The sequence below is a fragment of the Pseudopodoces humilis genome, chromosome 29 (genome assembly GCF_049639895.1).
Source record: "Pseudopodoces humilis isolate 2021_Gansu_Grassland_sample_001 chromosome 29, ASM4963989v1, whole genome shotgun sequence".
In the NCBI taxonomy this organism is placed as follows: domain Eukaryota; kingdom Metazoa; phylum Chordata; class Aves; order Passeriformes; family Paridae; genus Pseudopodoces; species Pseudopodoces humilis.
The window spans coordinates 4,746,376-4,765,851 of record NC_142228.1 but is presented as its reverse complement, the minus strand read 5'-3'; the positions used below and the strand labels follow the sequence as shown (position 1 = coordinate 4,765,851).

The 19,476-nt window shown below is 61.2% G+C and overlaps 2 protein-coding genes across 3 annotated transcripts; both read right to left on the bottom strand.

The window, feature by feature from the left end:
* Positions 1 to 2,062: 2,062 nt before the first annotated feature.
* AGPAT1 (1-acylglycerol-3-phosphate O-acyltransferase 1) lies at positions 2,063 to 8,920 on the bottom strand. The gene is made up of 6 exons (XM_005532547.2): positions 6,611 to 8,920; positions 4,308 to 4,441; positions 3,676 to 3,851; positions 3,475 to 3,570; positions 2,946 to 3,018; positions 2,063 to 2,762 (listed from the first exon to the last, which is right to left on the bottom strand). The coding sequence occupies exons 1-6, from the start codon at positions 6,790 to 6,792 to the stop codon at positions 2,539 to 2,541; spliced, it is 885 nt and encodes a 294-aa protein (XP_005532604.1). The 5' UTR covers positions 6,793 to 8,920; the 3' UTR covers positions 2,063 to 2,538.
* Positions 8,921 to 9,360: 440 nt separating this feature from the next.
* Positions 9,361 to 13,587, bottom strand: PRR29 (proline rich 29). 2 transcript variants are annotated; one of them, XM_088068153.1, is made up of 6 exons: positions 13,503 to 13,587; positions 12,961 to 13,078; positions 11,020 to 11,138; positions 10,232 to 10,353; positions 10,062 to 10,132; positions 9,361 to 9,644 (listed from the first exon to the last, which is right to left on the bottom strand). In XM_088068153.1, the coding sequence occupies exons 1-6, from the start codon at positions 13,578 to 13,580 to the stop codon at positions 9,493 to 9,495; spliced, it is 660 nt and encodes a 219-aa protein (XP_087924279.1). In that variant the 5' UTR covers positions 13,581 to 13,587; the 3' UTR covers positions 9,361 to 9,492. The 2 variants fall into 2 exon arrangements, with proteins under 2 accessions (XP_087924279.1, XP_087924280.1); XM_088068154.1 differs by lacking the exon at positions 10,232 to 10,353.
* Positions 13,588 to 19,476: the final 5,889 nt, after the last annotated feature.

The window sequence follows — 19,476 nt, the reverse complement described above, 5'->3', positions numbered from 1 at the left end:
AGCTATTTCAAATTTAACCAGATTTGGGCTGATCACATGGCCCAAGGCTGGCTTTTTTCCCAGTTTCCTCCAGGTTCATCCAATCTGGACACAGGAACAGGACAGTGTTGGGATGCGCCATCTCTTCGTCTGCTCCCATTCCACACATGGGAACTGGACACCCCTCTGAGCAGGGCCGAGCTGCTTCCCTCTGTCCTGCTGGGAATCTGGGACAGTTGAGGAGCTCCACAACAGCCCCACAGTGTCCTGAGCAATTCCCTGCTCTGGAGTTTGCAGTTCCCTTCCTTTTGAGGGTATGGCCACCATGGAATCACGGAATGGTTTGGGTTGGAAGGGACCTTAAAGCACTTCCACCCCCTGCCATGGACAGGGACACCTCCCACTGTCCCAGGTTGCTCCAAGCCCCATCCAGCCTGGCCTGGGACACTTCCAGGGATCCAGGGGCAGCCCCAGCTGCTCTGGGCACCTGTGCCAGAGCCTCATGGGAAGCCATGGAGGGGGTTGATCTTTCCCATGGCATCTCAGCTGACCACGGCTCTGTCCCCACACCTGCCCAGCTCAGGTTTTGCTGGACACGGCTCGGTGCCCACCTCCCTGCCCTTTGGAGCAGCCCCACAGGCTGTGGGTGGCTGAAGGGGGCTGGACCTGCCACCCCAAGGACACAAGGCAGGAGCACGGGCCCGAGTCCATCCTGTCCTGCCAGGATGTGGGCGGGGGGGTCAGTGCCCTGCCAGCCATCCCAGCATGGCTGGGTGGGACAAGGAGCTCACAGCTCCCCCAGCACTGCCAAGGCCAGCACTGACCCCCGTGCCCAAGTGCCACATCCACACGGCTGTGAAACCCCTCCTGGGATGGGGACCCAGCGCTGCCCTGAGCAGCTGTGCCAGGCTGGGCAGCCAAAGCAGCCAGGCAGGGCAGGCCTTGGAGAACGAGAAAAGGCAAATTGTTCCAAGAGCCCCTGTTCTTTTCTTCTCCTCAAGCTTTCACCTCCCACCGACAGTGGAAAATCCAGGGAGGGCTCTGGCTGGGTCCTGACCCTCCAGTCAGGACAAGGTTTATGCCCAGAGCAGCTGTGGCTGTCCCTGGATCCCTGGAAGAATCCAAGGCTGGGTTGGACGGGGCTTGGAACAGCCTGGGACAGTGGAAGGTGTCCCTGCCCATGGCAGAACTGGATGAGCTTCAAGGTCCTTCCCACCCAAACCATTCCATTATTCTATTGATGCTTAACACCCCAAACCCAAACTTTGGGCAGCCAAACTACCCCCAAGGTGGTGGGGCTATGGTGGGACCCCACTCCAGCTCAGAGCTGACAGACCATGCCACATGTTGGGAATCCTGGGAAGCAGGAAAGGATTTAAGGGGGTTTTCTGGAACCTTCCTGTGCCCTTGGCCATGTGACATGTCCTGAGCCCATGGGTTGTTCCTCATGGGAAGCCTCTTTGCTTTTTGGTGTCAGATGATTGCAACAGATTTGAAGGATTTCCGCCATAATCCAGCTGCTCCTGAGAGCAGGAAAGATGCCAAACCGGAGCTCTGTACCTGTGGTTTGCACCTTTTATCCCAGGATGGGAGGGGAAATCTTGCCCACCCTGCTCTCCACAAGGGAGCAGCCACACCCTGCCCTGTCCCTGTCCTGCTGCCACCCTGGGGTGCTGGCTCAGGAGCTGCTCAGATGGGAAGGAGCCAGGAGATTGCAAATCCCTGCCCAGCTGCAGGGAACCATCCAGCTGTTGGATCGTGGTCCAGAGGCCGTGGAAAGGCACCTCCAGATGGGATTGTGTCCAGGTGGGCACAATCCAGGTGTTGCTGGGAATTTGAGGCTTCAGTGGATGCTCTTCTTGTAAATCAGTGTATTTACTGATGGAGGGAGAGCTCTACCTTGGGGGCAGACCCAGAGCAGTGTAACCCTCACCCTGAAGTGTAACCACCCCTGAAGAAGCTGTGGGGATGCTCCATGTGCAGGGGTGAAGTCTCCCTGAGGAGATGGATCCCCCTCCCCTCAGCACAGCCAGGACACAGCACCAGCTCCAGACTCTTTAATGTCCCACCCTTGGCTCACAGCTCAGCTCCAAGGATGCTCTGCCCACCCTGGCAACCTCCCCTGGACCTCGTGTGTCCCCCAGGCCACACACTCTGGGTCCCTCCCCAGAGCTGACTGCACCCAAACAGCATTTCCAGCTTGTAGGAGCCTCTGGAAGGAGAATCCATGGGGGAACCCAACAATCAGGGGTGGGAAATGGGGCTGGGAACCCTCAGCCCTGCCTGGAGTATCCCTGCCCTGCCCAGCGAGCAGGCAGGAGCCATCCTGGGGACAGCCACAGCTCCACGTCCAGCAGAGACATCGAGGGGATGCACAGTCACAACGAGGGGTTTCAGGGGGCACCTTGCTCTGTTTTGGGGGTGCTGCCTGGTTCCATCCTGCCCTGCTCTGCTCCCCTTAGGGCACCGTCCTGCTGGGGCGGTGGCAGGGCTGCAGGACACCTCCTCAGGGGACAAGGGACACCTCCCTGCTGTGCCCAAGGGACTCACTCCCTCTGCCTATTTGCTGTTCCTGGCTGTGTCCCCCTGGCCCTGGGGCCTGCCTCTGTTGTCCCCCAGCCCCAGCAGAGGCTGCTCCGTGGCCTGGTCCCCGTGGTCACTCATGGACATCTCAGCCAGGGCCTCAGCCATGGCCTGGCGGACACTCTCCGTCAGTTCGGGGACATCCTTTGGGCTCAGGCCCCGCGTTTCCACCCTGGGAAGGACTTGGATGGTGCAGGTCCCTGGGAGAGGAGGGAGAAGCCAGGCATGTGTTAGAGGATCCCACCAGGAACCAGGGTATTCCCCTGAGCATCCTCCACCCCAGCTGCCTCCCCACCCCTCAGCATCCCACAGACACCCCCCAAGTGCCTCATCCCCAGCGCCAGCCCTGCCCTCTGCCACGGGAATTCCTGTCCGAGCCTTACCAGAGGTGAATCTCTTCTCCTCGGAGCTGAAGAAGTTCCAGTACGGGGAGATCACAATGGGAACAATGGGAACCTGCAGGACACGGAGGGTCAGACACCCCCAGACAGAGCTGTCCCCAGGTGGGACCGCTGCTCCTGCCTGGTGCTGCCCTGCACCATGTCCATCCCTGGGGCCAAACCCCCATCCATCCCTGGGGCCAAATCCCTGCATCCCTGGAGATCAAATCCCCCCATCCCTGGGACCAAACCCCCATCCCTGGGGCCAAACTCCCATTCCTGGGGCCAAACCCCCATTCCTGGGGATCAACCCCCCCATCCCTGGGGATCAACCCCCCCATCCCTGGGGATCAACCCCCCCATCCCTGGGGATCAAACCCCCCATCCCTGGGGATCAAACCCCCCATCCCTCTGCCCCAGGGTTCACACCCACCCTGCTCCATCCAGGGTGAACTAAAGGGGAAAGAATCATTTTGGAAAAGGCCTCCAAGGCCACTGAGTCCCCTTTGATTTACCACGAGGGTGCCCTTACCTGTGCCTGCACGGCCAGGTGGAAAGCCCCACGCTTGAAGGGCAGCATGGATTTGCCAGGGTTCCTGGTGCCTTCAGGGAAAACCCACACACGGAGCTGGAGGGGACAGGGACAGAGGTAAACCTGGGCCTCAGCCAGGTCAGTCCTGCCCACACCCCCTCACCCCACGGGTGTTTCCCCCCCAGACCCAGTTTCTCTCACGTTCTCGTGCCGCATGGTGCTGGCAGTGTGGGAGATGACCTCGATGGCCGCATCCCTGCGGTGGCGGTCGATGAAGATGATGCCACTGAGCCAACAGGCCCAGCCCACCGTGCCCAGGTACAGCAGCTCCCGCTTGGCGATGGGCACACAGCGCTCGGGAATCACCTCCACCATTCCTGGGGCACGGATAACGTCCATTAACACCTGCCCAGCCCCGTGGGATTGGCAACAGAAAAACCACCTTGGAAAACTGCTTGGAAGTTGAACTCCACAGCTGGATAAACCAGCTGGATATCAGGAATAAGTTTTGCAGCTCAACCAGCCCTGAGAGGTGATGAGTGCAGAGAGGAGCTCTCTGGAGAGGCCAAACGACATCAGAGCACAGATGAATTAATCATTTATTCCCTAATATAGGACGAGGTTGGGTTTTTTAAACTTAAAGGACTTTAAGCTGTTCCCAGTCCCAGGACCACCCTGTGGTATCACCTTCCATTGTCCCTCCTCTCCCTGCAGCACAGCCCTGTCCCAAAAGTTCTCCTGGTCCATTCCCACCACACATCCCTGCCCTAATCCTGGTGCAGCCCTGGAGCCCCCCGAGGTGCCGAGATCCCCCCTGCCCTGCCCTGACGCACCCATGAGGTCCAGGGAAGCCTGGTGGTTGCAGACGATCACGAAGGGCCCCTGCAGCTGCAGCTGCTCCGCGCCCCTCACCCGCATCCCGATGCCGTAGAAGCGCTTGAGGGGCAGGAGCGCGGCGCGCAGGAGCCTGCAGAGACAAGGGACGAGGTAAGGCCGAGGGACACGGGTGGGAGCAGGTCTGCACCGCCCGGGGCGGGCGGGATGGGCCAGGCTGCGGCTGCTCTGCTGGACCAGGGCTCAGGCTCAGGGGTGCTTGTGTTCCTAACACATTGGCAGCCTGTGAGGCTCAGATCTCACCCGGTTCCCACCTGAGCTGTGTCCGGCTCCTGGCTCAGAGCAGAAGGAGCTGCTGGGGAGGGAGAGTGACCAGCATGAGGTGGTGGGAGCAAAAAAACAGGATTTTGATACCCAGGGATGATGGGAAAGCAAAAAGAGAAGGGAGGGATGGGGATTTAATATCCCAATGAGGACAAACTGTCTCTGCCCAGGGGAGCCTCCCAGATGCTCTGCTGGATCCGTGTGTGGATGGAAAACCAGATCCCAGATTCCTAAAGCCAGAGCCAGCCGAGAGGAGCTGAGCTGGGGATGGATAAGCACAGGGCATGGATGGCAGAGGGACAGGCAGATCCCCAGGGATGTGACCCCAGGGACTGCCCCTGCACAGCTCTGGGCTGCAGGAGGAAGGGAAAACCAGCATTCCTTAGGGGAATCATAAATCACTCCACCAGACCTGCAGCGTCAGGAAGAGATGGATCTGAGCAGAAAAGCGGTGCCACATCCCAAGAAGGCTGGACAGGAAGGGGAATATCAGGATGGCAGTGATGGGTGATGCTCAGTATGAGAATAATGGGAGGAATGGAGGGAGGAGGGAGCACCAGGGATTCCAGCAGCCATGGAGAAAAAGTCCTGGGACACATCAGCGTTGGAATGGGGCAATGTCCAACCCACAGAGGGTCTGTGCCTGTCACTGTCCCCAGGGTACGGGGCAGGGGGCCAGGAAGGGCTCAGCACCAGGCAGAGGTGAGGAGGGAGAAGGAGGGGCAGGGTCCTGGCATCGCCCCCATCCCTCGGGAGCTGCAGGCTCAGAGATCCCTGAGGATCTGAGGAGAAGCAGTGCCCCAAAGCCAGGACTAATGACAGGGAAGTGCTCCAAGCCGCAGGCTTTGGGATTGGGAGGAGAGGGAGCTGGGCGTGCAGCGCTGGGCACTGAGGTGTCGGTGGGACAAGATAAGGCAGGTGAGTCACTCTGCCTCCCTCGGGGATTTCCACTTCACCGGAAGCGTTGGCTTTGCAGCAGCTCTGGATGCTGTGTGTGCCCAGCATTCCAGCCGGGAAGGACCTGGGAGAGGCTGCACCACCACTGATAACAGCGAACCTCTGACCACGCTCCTGCCACGGGCCGGGATCCATCGGCAGAAATCCTCAGTAAATTTCTCAAGATGGGATATTTTCCCTGTGACATAATTACATCCTTCCTGGTGTGTTCATCCTGCCCAGGATCCCAGCAATGGGATTGCAACACCCTGACCTTCCTCCGGTGTTGCACAGCAATGTCATCTCAGTGATGACATCTCCCTGCTTCCACCCTCGGCAGCATGAGTCGGGACATGGCTGTGATCACGACATCGCTGTGATGGGGCAGGGCTGTGCCCCTGACAGCTGATGGCACCATGACATCCCAAAGCCATGGAGCAGTTTGGGTTGGAGGAGATCTTAAACCCACCCAGTGCCACCCCAGACATGGCAGGGACACCTTCCACCGTCCCAGGCTGCTCCAAGCCCCAATGTCCAGCCTGGCCTTGGGCACTGCCAGGGATCCAGGGGCAGCCATGGAATAATCTGTGCCAGCCTCTCCACCCTCAATCCTGCCACAGAGGTGTTGAAAGTGCTGTTCCAGGGTCTCCCATGAGCAAAACCAGAGCCAGGGACACAGCACTGGGTGTGCATTTACCCCTGCCCTGATTTACCCCCAAACCCCCCTGTCACCACCCAAGTGAAGACCCCAGCATTGCCATGACCAGGAATGATCCCTTTCATGTTATCTCATCCCTCAGGGAATCCCAACTCCAGTGTGGCCTGACCCTCCCTTGGCACAAGTCAGCACCTCTCACAGCACAAGATGCACTTCCCTGCCCCACGGATGTGACCACAGCCCTCACCATGGCCCCAGGGCTCTGCCACCAGCTGTGACCCAGCTGTGGGCCCATCCAGGGCAGGACAGAGCCCACAAACCACGGGATTTCCTCCACCTGAGCCAAGCCCCAGCCAGCTGTCCCCATCCCCAGCCCACACTCACTTCATGTTGTCCACGGAGCGTCCCCGGAAGGCGGCAAAGGGGGACAGCAGGGTGGCCATGGCCACAATCCAGCAGTTGAAAAAGGCCACCTTGCAGAGGTACTGGAAGCGGGGGCTGCACCTGTAGAGCAGCAGCGCTGCCAGGGGCAGGAGCAGCAGCCCGTGGAGCAGCAGCACGTCCATGGGGCCGCCCCAAGCTCAGCCCACGGCTGGGACGGGATCCGAGCGAGTGGCCGGGGCTGCCAGGAGCGTGGCAGGTGAATCAGGAGGATCCTGCGTGGGCGGCTGGGGCTGGCCCAGGGAAAGGCTCGGTGTGGATCTCATCCCCGGGGATGGAGCGGCTCAGGTGGAAGCAGGACACCCCTCCAAGGGTGGAGAGTGGCCATGAGTCACGGCAGGACCCTGAGTCACCTGAGGTGTCAGCGCTGACAGGGTGCTCCCGGGCTGTTAAGAGCCACTGCAGTGACTCCAGACTGGTAAGATCTGATCTGCTGAGCACAAAAGTGTCCCTGTCCTGGGAATCTCTGCTGGCTACGGGGATGCCAGCCCTGGGAAAGGGAGTCTCAGCTGGGGGGGACAGCAGGAGCTGCTCCTGGTCCATGGCCATCATCCCAGCCAGGCTGGTCACAGTCACCTGCTAGCACCCAAACCTCACCCTGCAGAGCATCAGATTATTGGAAGATATCTCCCACCTGGAATGACAGCAGGAATGTGGCACCAGTGTTCCCCAGCCGTGCTCAATTTGTGCAGCAGGAGCCCCTCTGCCCTCCCCCTCCCAAGGCCCAGCATCTGTCCCCAAGGTCCCCACAGTGCCTGGGGGGCTGAGCTCTGCCACCTGCTGCTTCCAGCCCGGGCTGCAGGAGGTGCCAGCCCTTGGCCCAGTTGGCAGCCAGGGGTTGTGTTGCATGAGGTGTTTTCATGGATGCAATTAGCACAGGCTGTAATTAACCTCTCCTCCTGCTCTAGTGCCTTGCAATGGGCACACAGGAAACACAGTCCCCTGGAAACTCCTGGAACCAGGTCCTTGTCACAGCAGGGACACCGGGCCCGTGTCAGCCCCCAGCAGCATCTCTCAGCCCTGCTGGTCCATGGCCCAAATCAGGGAATCACAGAATTCCAGGATGGTTTGGGTGGGAAGGACCTCAAAGCCATCATTCAGTGCCACCCCCTGCCATGGGCAGGGACACCTCCCACTATCCCAGGTGGCTCTAAGCTCCATCCAGCCCGGCCTGGGACACCTCCAGGGATGGGGAAAGGAGGGACATCCCTGTGCTGCTGCCCAGAGCTGACCCTGGCTCAGGAGCTGGGAGCGGCGAGATCCCCTCGTGCCACCCCACAACAACCCCTGAGGGGTCTCTGGGGCTCTCCCAGTCCCCTCAGGCCACTACTGGGAAGGTCACATCCACTGGGCCCATCCCAGCCCTCCTGCCCCTCACCAGGCAGGACCTGCCCTCAGCCCAACATCTCTGCAGCACTGTCCCTGCTGTGCTGCTCTTCCACCCACACCTTCCCGTGTCCCCTGGAGGTGACAGAGATGTCCCCAGGCTCTGGCCATGCTGGAGGGTGCCCCAGTTTGACCAGTAACCCCGGGGTTACGTCCACCAGTGGTGTTGCAATGCCCATTGCTTCACCCTCCCATTCCTCTCATTATTCTCATATTAAAGCAAAGATTGGGTCACATGTCAAGCCCACCCTTCCTGTCCAGCCCATTCCAGGTGACTCTTCACCTCCTCCTTCCCATTCTGTGTCCATGTGGAAACCTTTAGGCACCAGCCTGGTCTCCCACCAAACCCAGCTTTGCTTTTGGATGCCTCCTTCAGTCCCTCCTAGCTGGAGGAGCTGGACCTTCCTACTGGAATCCAGCATGATCCTCCTGCTCCACATTTGTGAGCTTCTCCAGGAGCCAGGCTGGGGAAGATCTGCCCATTCCAGAGCACAGGAAAGGTAAATCCTGCCTTCCACTGGGCAGAGGAGAGGTAGGGCAGCCCAAGAAGGGGGTTTAAGGTGCCTTTCTGCATCCTTGGCACTCCAGACCTCCGGCCCTGAGGTCTCCTGCCAGGAGCTCCACTCCAGGGAAAAGCCTGGAACCCCTTAGGGCTCAGCAGGGCTGGCACCCCTCTGTGGGACTGGTGGGGTGGCACAGGCAGGGGACAGCTCCCCAGCACCCAAAAACCTTCACTCCCCACTTCCTCCTGCTTCCTGAGGAGCAGAGCTGAATCCTGGGAAACTCCATGATTTCCCTCTTTCAGGCTGCTCTCCCAGCCACATCCCCACCAAGATCCAGCTCTCCCTGTGCTCTGGAGATCCCACTCTGGAGCTCCCAGCACCAGCCCCAGCACCCCCTCACCCCCACAGGCTCTGAAAGAGCCCAGGACCCCCCTCAGCACCCCCCAAACACCAACAGAACCCCAGGACTCCCCCCCAACAGCCCCCAAACTCCACCAGACCTCTCCCAGCACCCCCACACGCCGACAGACCCCACCCAGCACCCCCAAACACCAACAGAACCCCCTCAGCAGCCCCCAAGCACAGACAAACCCCCCCCAGCACCCCCAAACACCGACAGACCCCCCCCCGAGCCCACCCCAGCACCCCCAGGATTTGAGACCCCCCCTCATCATCCCCAGGCCCTGACAGACCCCCCCCCATGGGGTGCAGGGGGCTCTGGGCCCCTCAGCCCCGAGGGAGCCCCGGCACGGAGCCACCAGCCCATGTAATTACAGATGATTAATTAGCGACAGCAGGGCGCTCTCCTAACAAAGCAAATTAATTACAGGCAACGCTGCATTGAGAGCTGGAGGGACTAATGAAGGCTGGGACCACCTGGGCTGGGGCCACCCCCTGGCCCCGGGGACACGGCACAGCCCGTGCCACCTCGGGGTGTCACGGGCTGTGACAGCGCTGTGACACCGCTGCCCTGGGGCGCTGACAGCCGGGAAAACACCCCGAAGCCGTGGGAATGGCGGAGTATCCATCCGGGACCGAGGGATCGGCAGGCACAGCTCCCAGGCCCCGCTCCTCGGCACTGTAGTACCCTGAGGGGACAGGATGGGGACAGGATCCCAGCCCTGAGGGGACAGGATGGGGACAGGATCCCAGGCCTGAGGGGACAGGATGGGGACAGGATCCCAGGCCTGAGGGGACAGGGAGTGACAGGATCCCAGCCCTGAGGGGACAGAATGGGGACAGGATCCCAGGCCTGAGGGGACAGGGAGTGACAGGATCCCAGGCCTGAGGGGACAGGGAGTGACAGGATCCCAGGCCTGAGGGGACAGGGAGTGACAGGATCCCAGCTCTGAGGGGACAGGGAGTGACAGGATCCCAGCCCTGAGGGGACAGGATGGGGACAGGGAGTGGGGAAGCTCAGCCTGGGATGACGGATGCTTGAGGGAAAGCTGTTCCCGTCGGGGGCTGTGGGGACAATGGGGACAATGTCCCCTGGGTGTCCTTACCCGCTGCTGGGGGGACGCCGGGTCCCACTGTCCCGGTGGCGCTGGGGGGTGGCGGGGGTGGCACAGCCCTGCTGGAGGGGAACAAGTGAGGGATTGATGTGTCCCTGGAGGCCCGGCTGGGCTGGAGGTGCTGCCACAGCGAGGTGGCACCGAGCCCACCCCGCACTCACCCCCCGGCCCCGGGCGAGGAGCGCAGGAACCGCACGGGGCTCGGGCCGGGCCAGGGGATGTAGTGATGGTGGAAAACCACGGCCTCCTCTTCCTCCTCGCCCTGCGGAGGCCCCGGCAGCGCCTGCGGGAGGGACAGAGGCTGGGCCGGGCTCCAGGACCCCCAAAAGCGCCGCTGCCCCTGGATCACACCCGTCCCACTCGGTCCCACACAGGACCCGGGGGAACACTGTTGGGGACACGAGGGGTGGCAGCCCCACAGATGGGACCAAAGGCCCGTGGGAAGAGCCCCTTTGATCTGAGACCTGTCTGAGGGGGCAGGGTCCAGTCCTGGCCAGCCCTGCACTGGTGGCACTGGGAGGGCAGGGGTGAGTGCTGGGAGGTGCCAGCTGGCAGTGAGCTCAGCAGCTGCCACAGCCCAGCCCTGCCCCAAAAGCAGCATTGTTCCCCCCAAGGAGATCAAATGTTTCATATGGTTTTGGTTCAAGATGGATTTTTCAGTGGTGGCCCCTGCAGAGCCTTCCTGCCTGACTGGGCTGCACTTCCAGAGGGTCCTGGCTCTTCCCAGCTGGGCTAAAGCTCTGCCTGAGGGCCTGGATGGGGTCTGAGCTGGCAGAGCTGGGGTTCAAACCACCACAGAGAGCCCCAAAACCCCAAAGGGCTGCTCTGAGCTGGGCTGGGCCCACCCAAGTGCTGCACCCAGAGGGTCCCAAAGCAGGGTGTGGTGATCCTGCTCTCTTGAACAGCCCTGGGAAGGTCCCTCTGCCCACCCAGCTCCCCTGAGCCTCACCTGGGCTGGGGCTGGGGCTGGGCCCACACCGAGGGGCATCAGAGCTGCCATGGCCAGGCCGTGCATCAGCAGCTGGTGCATTTGGGAGCCTTGAATCAGCATCAATTCCATCAAATGTGCTGGAGAATTGGAGATTCTGCATCAGAGAGGGAGCAGATGGAGGGCAGGAGGAGCACAGCCTGGGATGAGTGCCTGGGATGGGGCGGCCCCAAGGCTCCTCCCTGTTCCCAAGCAGTGGGAGCAAAGCCAGACTTCCTCCACCCCGGTCTGGAAGCCCCATGTGGTGTTTAAAAATCATTTTGCTTGGATAAAGCTTGAAAATTGCCATATTTGAGCCTTTTCTTCCTTGCAAACGTGACCAAACATCTGGGCTGGCTCACAAGGAGTGATTACTGGGGCTGGAGCTCCAGACTTTCCACCCATTCTGGGGAGGATTTCTCCAACCCTGGAAGTGCTCAGGGGCTCAGGAAGCAGCTGCCCTGGCAAGAGCTGGCAGAGGCAGCATCCTTGGGGTGGCCCAGAGCACTCCAGGGTCAGCTCTGCTCTGTGCACAGGGGCTCAGAGCCCCCCGAAGGGGCAGGAGCTGGGGCTGCGCCATGAGGGTGACCCCAGGATCCCAATCCCCACTCCTGGGAGCTGGATCCAGGTGAGGAGCAGAGTGGGGATGCTCAGTGCCTCCTCAGCCCCTGCCTGGCTCCACACGAGGAGCTGGGCCCAGAGCAGTGTCCCTGTCCCCTTGGCTGGATGATCACACCGGGGGTGGCTGCTGAGGCCAGTCCATACAGAGGAAGCCCCAAACCTGGCTCTGCATCCCCCAAAAACATCCCCATTTCCTGCAGGTGTGAAATTCCCATAAACCTGCTGGATTTCCCTGAGATCCTGCTGGCTTCATCCACCCAGAGCAGCTGGGGCTGCCCCTGGATCCCTGGCAGTGCCCAAGGCCAGGCTGGATGGGGCTGGGAGCAGCCTGGGACAGCGGGAGGTGTCCCTGTCATGGCAGGGGTGGCACTGGGCAATCCTTACGGTCCCTTCCAGTCCAAACCATTCTGAGATTCCCTGGTTCCATGACCTGGGGCAAAAAAGGGTTTGGACCACCCCATACCCCATGTGCTCCAAAGGCTCCAGAGCTGCCAGGCTGGGCTCCCAGGACACCAGGAGATGGCTGTGACTCCAGCCAGGAACATCCCAGCACATCCTGGGACTCTGCTGAGCCGGCTCCAGGAGCAGGGAGCACCCAGCAGCAAGGAACTGAACCAGGGCTGGGACATGAAGTGCTGCCAGCTCTGAATGGATCCCACCCACCCCATGGGGCCCAGGCTGGGTCTCTCCTTTCTTTCCGCACTGATTTTCAGCATCCTTTTTCCTCCCCAGATTTTTAAGGACAGCTCTACCTTCCCCCTCCAGACAGCACAAGGTGACTTTGCCCATGGTGTGTCCCCAGTGACCACAGCCCTTTGTCCCTGTGTCCCCGGTGACCACAGCCCTTTGTCCCTGCTGTCCCCAGTGACCACGGGCCCCTGGCCCTGCTGCCAGCCCCCCTCCAGCCCAGATTGCTGCAGCCTGGGGGCACAAGGTTGGGTGAAGCCCCTCTGGACAGTGGCACAGCCCAGGGTTCCAATCCCACCTCACAATTCCAAGGAAGCCGTGGCACTCTGCCTTTCCCTGGGGATGCCTGCAGGAAATGGGGTTTTGGAGAACAAAACAGGTGAATTTCAAAAATAACCAACCAGCCCCAAACTGTTTCCCAGGAGCATCTTGCAGCCCAGACTTGGTAAAAACCCAAAAAATTTCATCCCGTGGGGCCGAGCATCCATCCAAGGACGGGATGGACATCCTGAGTGTGGCTCTGCCCCTCTCACCCTGGAAAAGGCTGGGAGAAAAGCAGCGGCTGAAGTCAAGGCAGGTTTAGCGCTGCCCTCTCCCAGCTCTGCCCGCACGCACCTCCCCGGACGGGCGGGGGTCCCGCGGGGGCGGCCCCGGGCCCGGGGAGCTGCTGCAGGATCAGCACCGGCGGCCGGGACAGGGGGGCGGCTCCGGGGGGCGATCCCACGGTGCGGAGCTGGAAGGCAGCAGGGGAAGGAAAACACCGGAATTGCACATTCCCAGCTTAATTCAGAGTCCTGGCAGCGGGGCTGGAGGGGACAGGGGGGACACGGCTGGTGACAGGCGGGAGGGGACAGGGGGGACACGGCTGGTGACAGGCGGGAGGGGACAGGGGGGACACGGCTGGTGACAGGCGGGAGGGGACAGGGGGGACACGGCTGGTGACAGGCGGGAGGGGACAGGGGGGACACGGCTGGTGACAGGCGAGGGGTGATGGGGCTGGTGGCACGAGGAGCAGGTGGCCCGAGGGGAGCAGGACGGGACTCCTGGAGAAGGGAATGGTTGCTCTTCCCTGGTTTTTCCAGGGACACCGCCCTCCCATCCCAGGGACACCCTATCCCATCTCCACCCTTATCCGACAGAGGCGCTCCGGGACTCACCCTGCGTGGGACAAGGCCGGTCCCTGCCGGGGGGTTCCCCCAGAACCCGCGGGGGTCCCCGGCTGCTCCCCCCTCCATGGCTCGGGTGCGAGGGGAGGGGAGCTGCGGCAGGAGCCGGGAGCGTCTCCAGGGCTCCCGGGACAAACAAACCGTGCCCGGAGGGAGGAATGTCCCCGGGCTGGTTTTCCCGGCAGGAAATCCCCGGGAAAGGTCCTGGGGATACCGGGCTGGGGTGTCCTTGTGTCCCCACGGGGCTGGGCCGTGTCCCGACGCTGGGAAGGGGTCGAAAGGAGCAGTAAAGGGGATCTGAGCCTCATTAGGGAATGGGAGGAACATTGGATTAATGAAGTCTCCCCAAAACTGGCGATGGGACCCCCAGAGTCTCCCCTAAAATTTGGGTGGCAACCCCAGAGACATCCAAAATTCTCATCGAGAATTTGGGTTGGGAACCACAGAAACCTCCTCAGAATCTCCCAAAAAGTGGGGATGAGACCCCCAGCGACCCCTGTAAAACTGAGAATGGGATCCTTAGACATCTCCCTCAATAGTGGAAGATGGCAGCAGAGCCAGCAGAGCAGCACAGACTGCTGCTGGAGCCTCCCCAGAATTTGGGATGAGACCCTCAGAAACCCCCCCACAAAATCTGGAATGAGAATCACAGAACCCCACCCCCCCACACACCCAAAATCTCCCCAAAACTGGGAATGGGAACCAAATGTCTTCCCAAAAATTTGGGTAGGAACCCCAGAGACCCCCAGAAGTCCTCCCAGAACTGGGGGTGGGAACCACAGAACTCCCCACCCCCCACCCAAATCTCCCAGTATTTGGGAGGGGAGCTCCAGAGAGCCCTGCGTCCTTCCCAGGATATTCCCAAGGGGATTTGTGCCCTTGGGTACAACCGGCTCCTGCTTTCCCCCGGCAGAGAGCCCATCCCAGGAAACCCCGGGAATGGGGAATCTGCACAAAACACTGAATTCCAGCCAAATCCACTCTGTCCCCCCCAGACCCCAAGCGATCCCAGCCCCCAGCCTCAGGCACCTCCCCTCCACCCCTCCAGCCTCCCCAGCCTCACTTCCCAGGCTCCTCCTCTGGGAGATTTCCATGGATATCACATCCCAGATCTGCCGTGCCCCAGGGCAGATCTGGGAACTTTTCCCAGGGTTTCAGCCTGAGGCCAGCTCTGCTCGGGAACAGATCTCTCCCAAAACTCTCGTTCTGCCCCTGAACAGCACCGGGGACCCCCCCAAATCCTCCCCCCAGGCTCCGAGCCCGGCTGCCTCAGCCCCCAGCCCTTGGCTCCACTCCGGGCTATTTTCTGCTTGATTGGACTTTTCTCTGTGTTCCTAATTTTCCCGACCCCCTCTGGGATTGCTTTTCTGCCTTTTGTTATAATCCTAAATTCCCATTATTTGCCCATTTAATTACTGTGCTGCTTCCTGCCCGTTTTGGCAGAGCCCGGCTGGCTGATCCCGATCTTATCTTCCCTTAGGAGGGATTCAAGCACCGGCATGGGGGATGAGGAGTGTGAGGGATCCTCGTGCCAGGGGTGGGACATGAAGGGTGACAGGGACCTGCTCGGAATGTCCTCAGCACCCCCATGGCAGCCTGAGTCCCTCTGGGGGAGACATTATTGAGAGGGGGGGAGAGAAGGAGAAGGAGAAGGAGAAGGAGAAGGAGGAGAAGGAGAAGGAGAAGGAGAAGGAGAAGGAGAAGGAGAAGGAGAAGGAGAAGGAGAAGGAGAAGGAGAAGGAGAAGGAGAAGGAGAAGGAGAAGGAGAAGGAGAAGGAGAAGGAGAAGGAGGAGAATTTGGGAAGTTTTCTTGAGCCAAAGCAAGCACAAGCAAGGCTGGTCCCAAGTGTGTTGTGCAGCAGGGCAGGGCTTAGGCCGGGCTCAGCTTGGGGCTGTGCCTGGCTCCAGCCTGTCCTCTGTGCCCTGTCCATTTTCAATTTCCCCAGAACATCCCATCAGCCCAGCTCCCAAACCTCTTCAAAGCTCAGGGTGACAGAATTAGGGCTGCAGGTCAGGGTGGGGGCAGTCCCAGGGCAGGAGCACCCCTGGCCCTTTGGAGGAGCAGGAGGATGAGCAGGAAGATCCATGGCCTGAGGGACCTGAGTAGCAGGAACTGGCCAGGAGAGCAGAGCCTGGGCACAGGGCAGTGCCGGGATGGGGACAGCTGTGGCTGTGCTGTCCCCAGGACACTGCCCAGGTCACCCTGCCGAGGTAGGAGTGATGCCCCAGCTGGAGGTGCCACCTCTGCTGACCCCCCCTTGTGACACCCACACTGGGAGAGGTGACAGCCCTGGACTGGTCTGTGTTCCCACCTTGGAGTGTTTGGTGGGGACACATAAAACATCCACTGGGAAAACAGGAGGGATCAGAGCATTCTCCAGCTCTGATGGGGATGGATCCCACTGTTCCCTGCAAGAGCTTCCCGGTGCCAAGGATCCTCTGCCTGTGGATACCCAGCAGAGGATTTGCTCCCTTTGGAAGCTCTGGAGCCCCTCCCTTAGAGCAGCTCTTGGATTTCTTCTGGAAACCCTCATAAACTCCCCCTTCACCCAGCCCAGGGTCGGGATCTCAGCTCTGTCCCTGCTCAGGCACAGGAGCTCCACTTTGGATCAGGAATTTTGCTTTTCAGGGCCAAGGCCTTGGAATGGGGTCAGTCCTGGGTGGGCAGGAGGGACAGGGACCTCTGCCACCCCTTGGGCCGTGTGGGTGCTGCTCCAGCTCCTGGAATGGGATCAGTGGGAACCAGCCCCTCTCTGCAGGGCATCAACCCGCTTTGGCAAAATAACAGAGCAGAGGCAGGCAGGGCACGGTGGCCCGTCAGACCGGGAGCACCGGGAGCACCGGGAGCACCAGGAAGCCGAGGAATCGAGCCCTGAGCTGCCCTGGAGGTGACAGCACATCTCTTGTGCCACTTCCCCGGAGACCAAGCAGAGCCAGAGAGATTCCCAAGTGAGGAAACCCCGGCAGGATCAGCAGCCTTGCCCAACACTCGGGGGAGATGAGGAAAGCCCGGCTGAGGCAGCACAGCCCTGCTGCCTCCCGGGGCTCCACAAACCAGTCCAGAGCAGTTTGGAGCTGCACACGGGGACAAAGCCCGGCTGTGGGGTGGCAGTGTGGGAGCCGCTGTCCCCTGGGCTGTCCCCATCGTGCTTGTCTCGTTCAGGCACTCAGGAAACACCGCTGGGGACGCTCTGTCCGGAACTGTGAATGGGTTTAAGCTCCTCATTTTGAACGATTACCTCTAGGAGGTGTCAGGCTGACAGTGCTTTGATCTTCATCGTCCCCAAGCTGTCACCCAGCCGTCGAAGGCTTCGCTTCCTCCGAATTTCCCTTCCCAGATTTGTTTCCTTCCATGGAGCCCAAAATCCAGGAGGAGGCAGCTGGCGCGGGGCGGGGACCCCGCCTGGCTACATCCCTGCTGGGATGGAGGCAGCACAACCAGTGACCCCAGCCCTCCCCAAACGAGCGTTTGTCACCTGCAGGAGGAGTCCTGGCAGTGACTTCCTTCGCTTTGGGATCGGCTGATTCATCGCTAATTCCCGGCGGGATCAATGGGAACAATGCCCATGCTTGCGGGACAGCCCCTGAGGACATTCCCTGGGGCTCGGCGGGGACACAGCCACCCTTCCCCTCCACCCATGTGCAAATCCTCCTGTCCTGCCCCGTCCTGCCCCGTCCTGTCCCCACTGGCGCTGGCACACGGGTGGACACCGCCACCTCCTACGGGACCCCTGGTGGAGCCCAGACCGGGCTGGATTTGGGTTCGGCATCTGCAATCCAGAATTTGGCCTCATTTATTTCCCTCTTGCTCCTGCCCAGGGGGCAATGACCCGAGGCCAGCAGGGCTGGGCAGATCGCCCCGCACCGGGAAGGAGGTCGGGCCACCATCGCCTGTCCCAGCTCCTCCCGGCTGGGAACAGCCGGGAATGTGTGGGCTGGGAATCACCCGAAGGATCCCCGGAGCTCCCCATCCTGCTGGGAAAGGAGAGAGGAGTTCCCATCCCACGGCGAGGACTTCCCGATTTCCTCCGGCTCTCCAACCAGCCCGGCCGCCTCCCAGCCTGGGGACAAAGCCCGCAGCCCGTTTGCCACGAGACGGCACCAAAGTGGCCTTGTGGGGACACCCGGGGCACCCGGAGATGGCACCGAAGTGGCCCTGTGGGGACACCCGGGGCACCCGGAGGCCACCCCCGCCCCCCCAGAGCAGCCCCTGGGGCGGTGCCAAGGTGGGCGCGGGCTTCTTCCAGCAGGGATGGTTTAATCCGGGCTTTAGGCTCGTCCCAAGTGTTTATTGGCTGCTGGAAAATGAAACGATTCATTTGAGCGGTTCCATTTCAGATGTTAATGAGCCTGGCCCGGCCTCGGCAGCTTTGGTGTCACCAGAGCCCCGGGCTCAGCCTTCGCGTCCTCATCACGGCAAAGGAGGCTCGGAATCATCGCAGACCCGGTTCTTCCATCCGCGGTTGTGAGGGTGATCTCATTTACACAAAACTTCTTAATAAGACCCCCCCCAAGATTTGGGATGGGACGCCCAGAGGCTCCCCTAAAACTGGGAATGGGACCCCTAAAAATGTCCCCTACTACTGGGGAGGGAGTTCCCAGAAACCCCCAAAAGTCTCCCCAAAATTTGGGATAGGACCCACAGAGACCCCTCCCCAGTATCAGGGATCCCTAAAGTCTCCTCTAAAGTTTGTGTGGAAACCCCAGAGACCTGCAAAAAAATTCCCCAAAAATTGTCCAGAATGAGAAACTCTCTCATAATCTCCCCAAAACTGGGGATGGGAACGCTAAAGTCTCCCCAGAATTGTGGGTCCCATTATTAAAATAATTAAAATGATGACGTTTGAGTCAAAATTCCCCTTGCTGAGGGGGCTGGGGATTTCCAGCAAGAAGAACTCTATAAATACATTTATTTTACATATCCACAATACATATTTTATACGTATTTATATATTTACATATACATAATTTTATTTTTTTTCTGTAAGAAGAGCCCAGGTGATGCTTGGGGGTCTGGATCGAAGGGCAGCCCCATCCCTGAGGGAGATCCAGGAATGCATCTCCAGGTGTTCCCGGCTCTGTGCCCATCCCAGGTTGTTCCTGGGGTCCCCTAAAACCTCCTCTGCTCTGGCACCGAGGTGACAACACCCGGCACACACCAAAACACCAAAATCGCTACCCCAAACCCAGGGCTGGGCAGAGCTGGGGTCAGTTTGCAGAGGGGGTGGGGCTGTCACACACCCAGAGCCCATCCCAGGACTTTCTGGGCAAGGGGGGATATCGGGGAGGGGTTCGGGGTGTCCCGGGGATGGGCTGGGGCCTCCTGCAGGGAACGGCTCTGGCCTCCCGTGCGCGGTGTGACCCCCGGTACCCGCACCCATCCCTGCCCCCCGCACCCATCCCGGGACCCCGCACCCATCCCGGGACCCCGCACCCATCCCTGCCCCCCGCACCCATCCCTGCCCCCGCACCCATCCCGGGACCCCGCACCCATCCCGGGACCCCGCACCCATCCCTGGCATCCGCACCCATCCCTGCCCCCGCACCCATCCCGGGACCCCGCACCCATCCCTGGCATCCGCACCCATCCCTGCCCCCCGCACCCATCCTGCTCCCCCAGCCCATCCCGGGTACCCGGGGAGCCGGGAAGGGCTCGGTGTCCCCGCTGTGCCCCCCGAGCCGCCGGTGCGTGCCGGGGGGCGCTGCCAGCCCGGGGGTCCCTCCCCGAGCCCAGCGGGGGCAGGGGGAGCGGAGGGAGGAGCCTCCCGGTCCCAGATCCCGCAGCGGTGGCATCCAGGCTCGCGGAGAGAGCCCAGCGCGCCGGGCACAGCGGGGGGACACGGGCGGGGGACACCGGGCGGGACCGGGACCCGCGGCAGGGAAGGGTCCTGAGGGACACGGAGCAGGACAGGGCTGGGAAGGGCAGAGGGCAGTGGGCAGGAAGGTGCTGGGGCACCCCCGGATC

What these genes read in the sequence shown, in the direction of transcription:
- AGPAT1 (XM_005532547.2), bottom strand. Translation starts at nt 6,792, where the DNA reads ATGGACGTGCTGCTGCTCCACGGGCTGCTGCTCCTGCCCCTGGCAGCG. An exon ending in GCACCATGCGGCACGAGAAC is followed by an intron (nt 3,571 to 3,675) that starts GTGAGAGAAACT and finishes TGTCCCCTCCAG; the next exon opens with CTCCGTGTGTGGGTTTTCCC. An exon ending in GGAGAAGAGATTCACCTCTG is followed by an intron (nt 2,763 to 2,945) that starts GTAAGGCTCGGA and finishes CTCCTCTCCCAG; the next exon opens with GGACCTGCACCATCCAAGTC.
- PRR29 (XM_088068153.1), bottom strand. Translation starts at nt 13,580, where the DNA reads ATGGAGGGGGGAGCAGCCGGGGACCCCCGCGGGTTCTGGGGGAACCCC. An exon ending in ACCCCCGCCCGTCCGGGGAG is followed by an intron (nt 11,139 to 12,960) that starts GTGCGTGCGGGC and finishes CCAATTCTCCAG; the next exon opens with CACATTTGATGGAATTGATG. An exon ending in CGGCGTCCCCCCAGCAGCGG is followed by an intron (nt 9,645 to 10,061) that starts GTAAGGACACCC and finishes CTGTCCCCTCAG; the next exon opens with GGTACTACAGTGCCGAGGAG.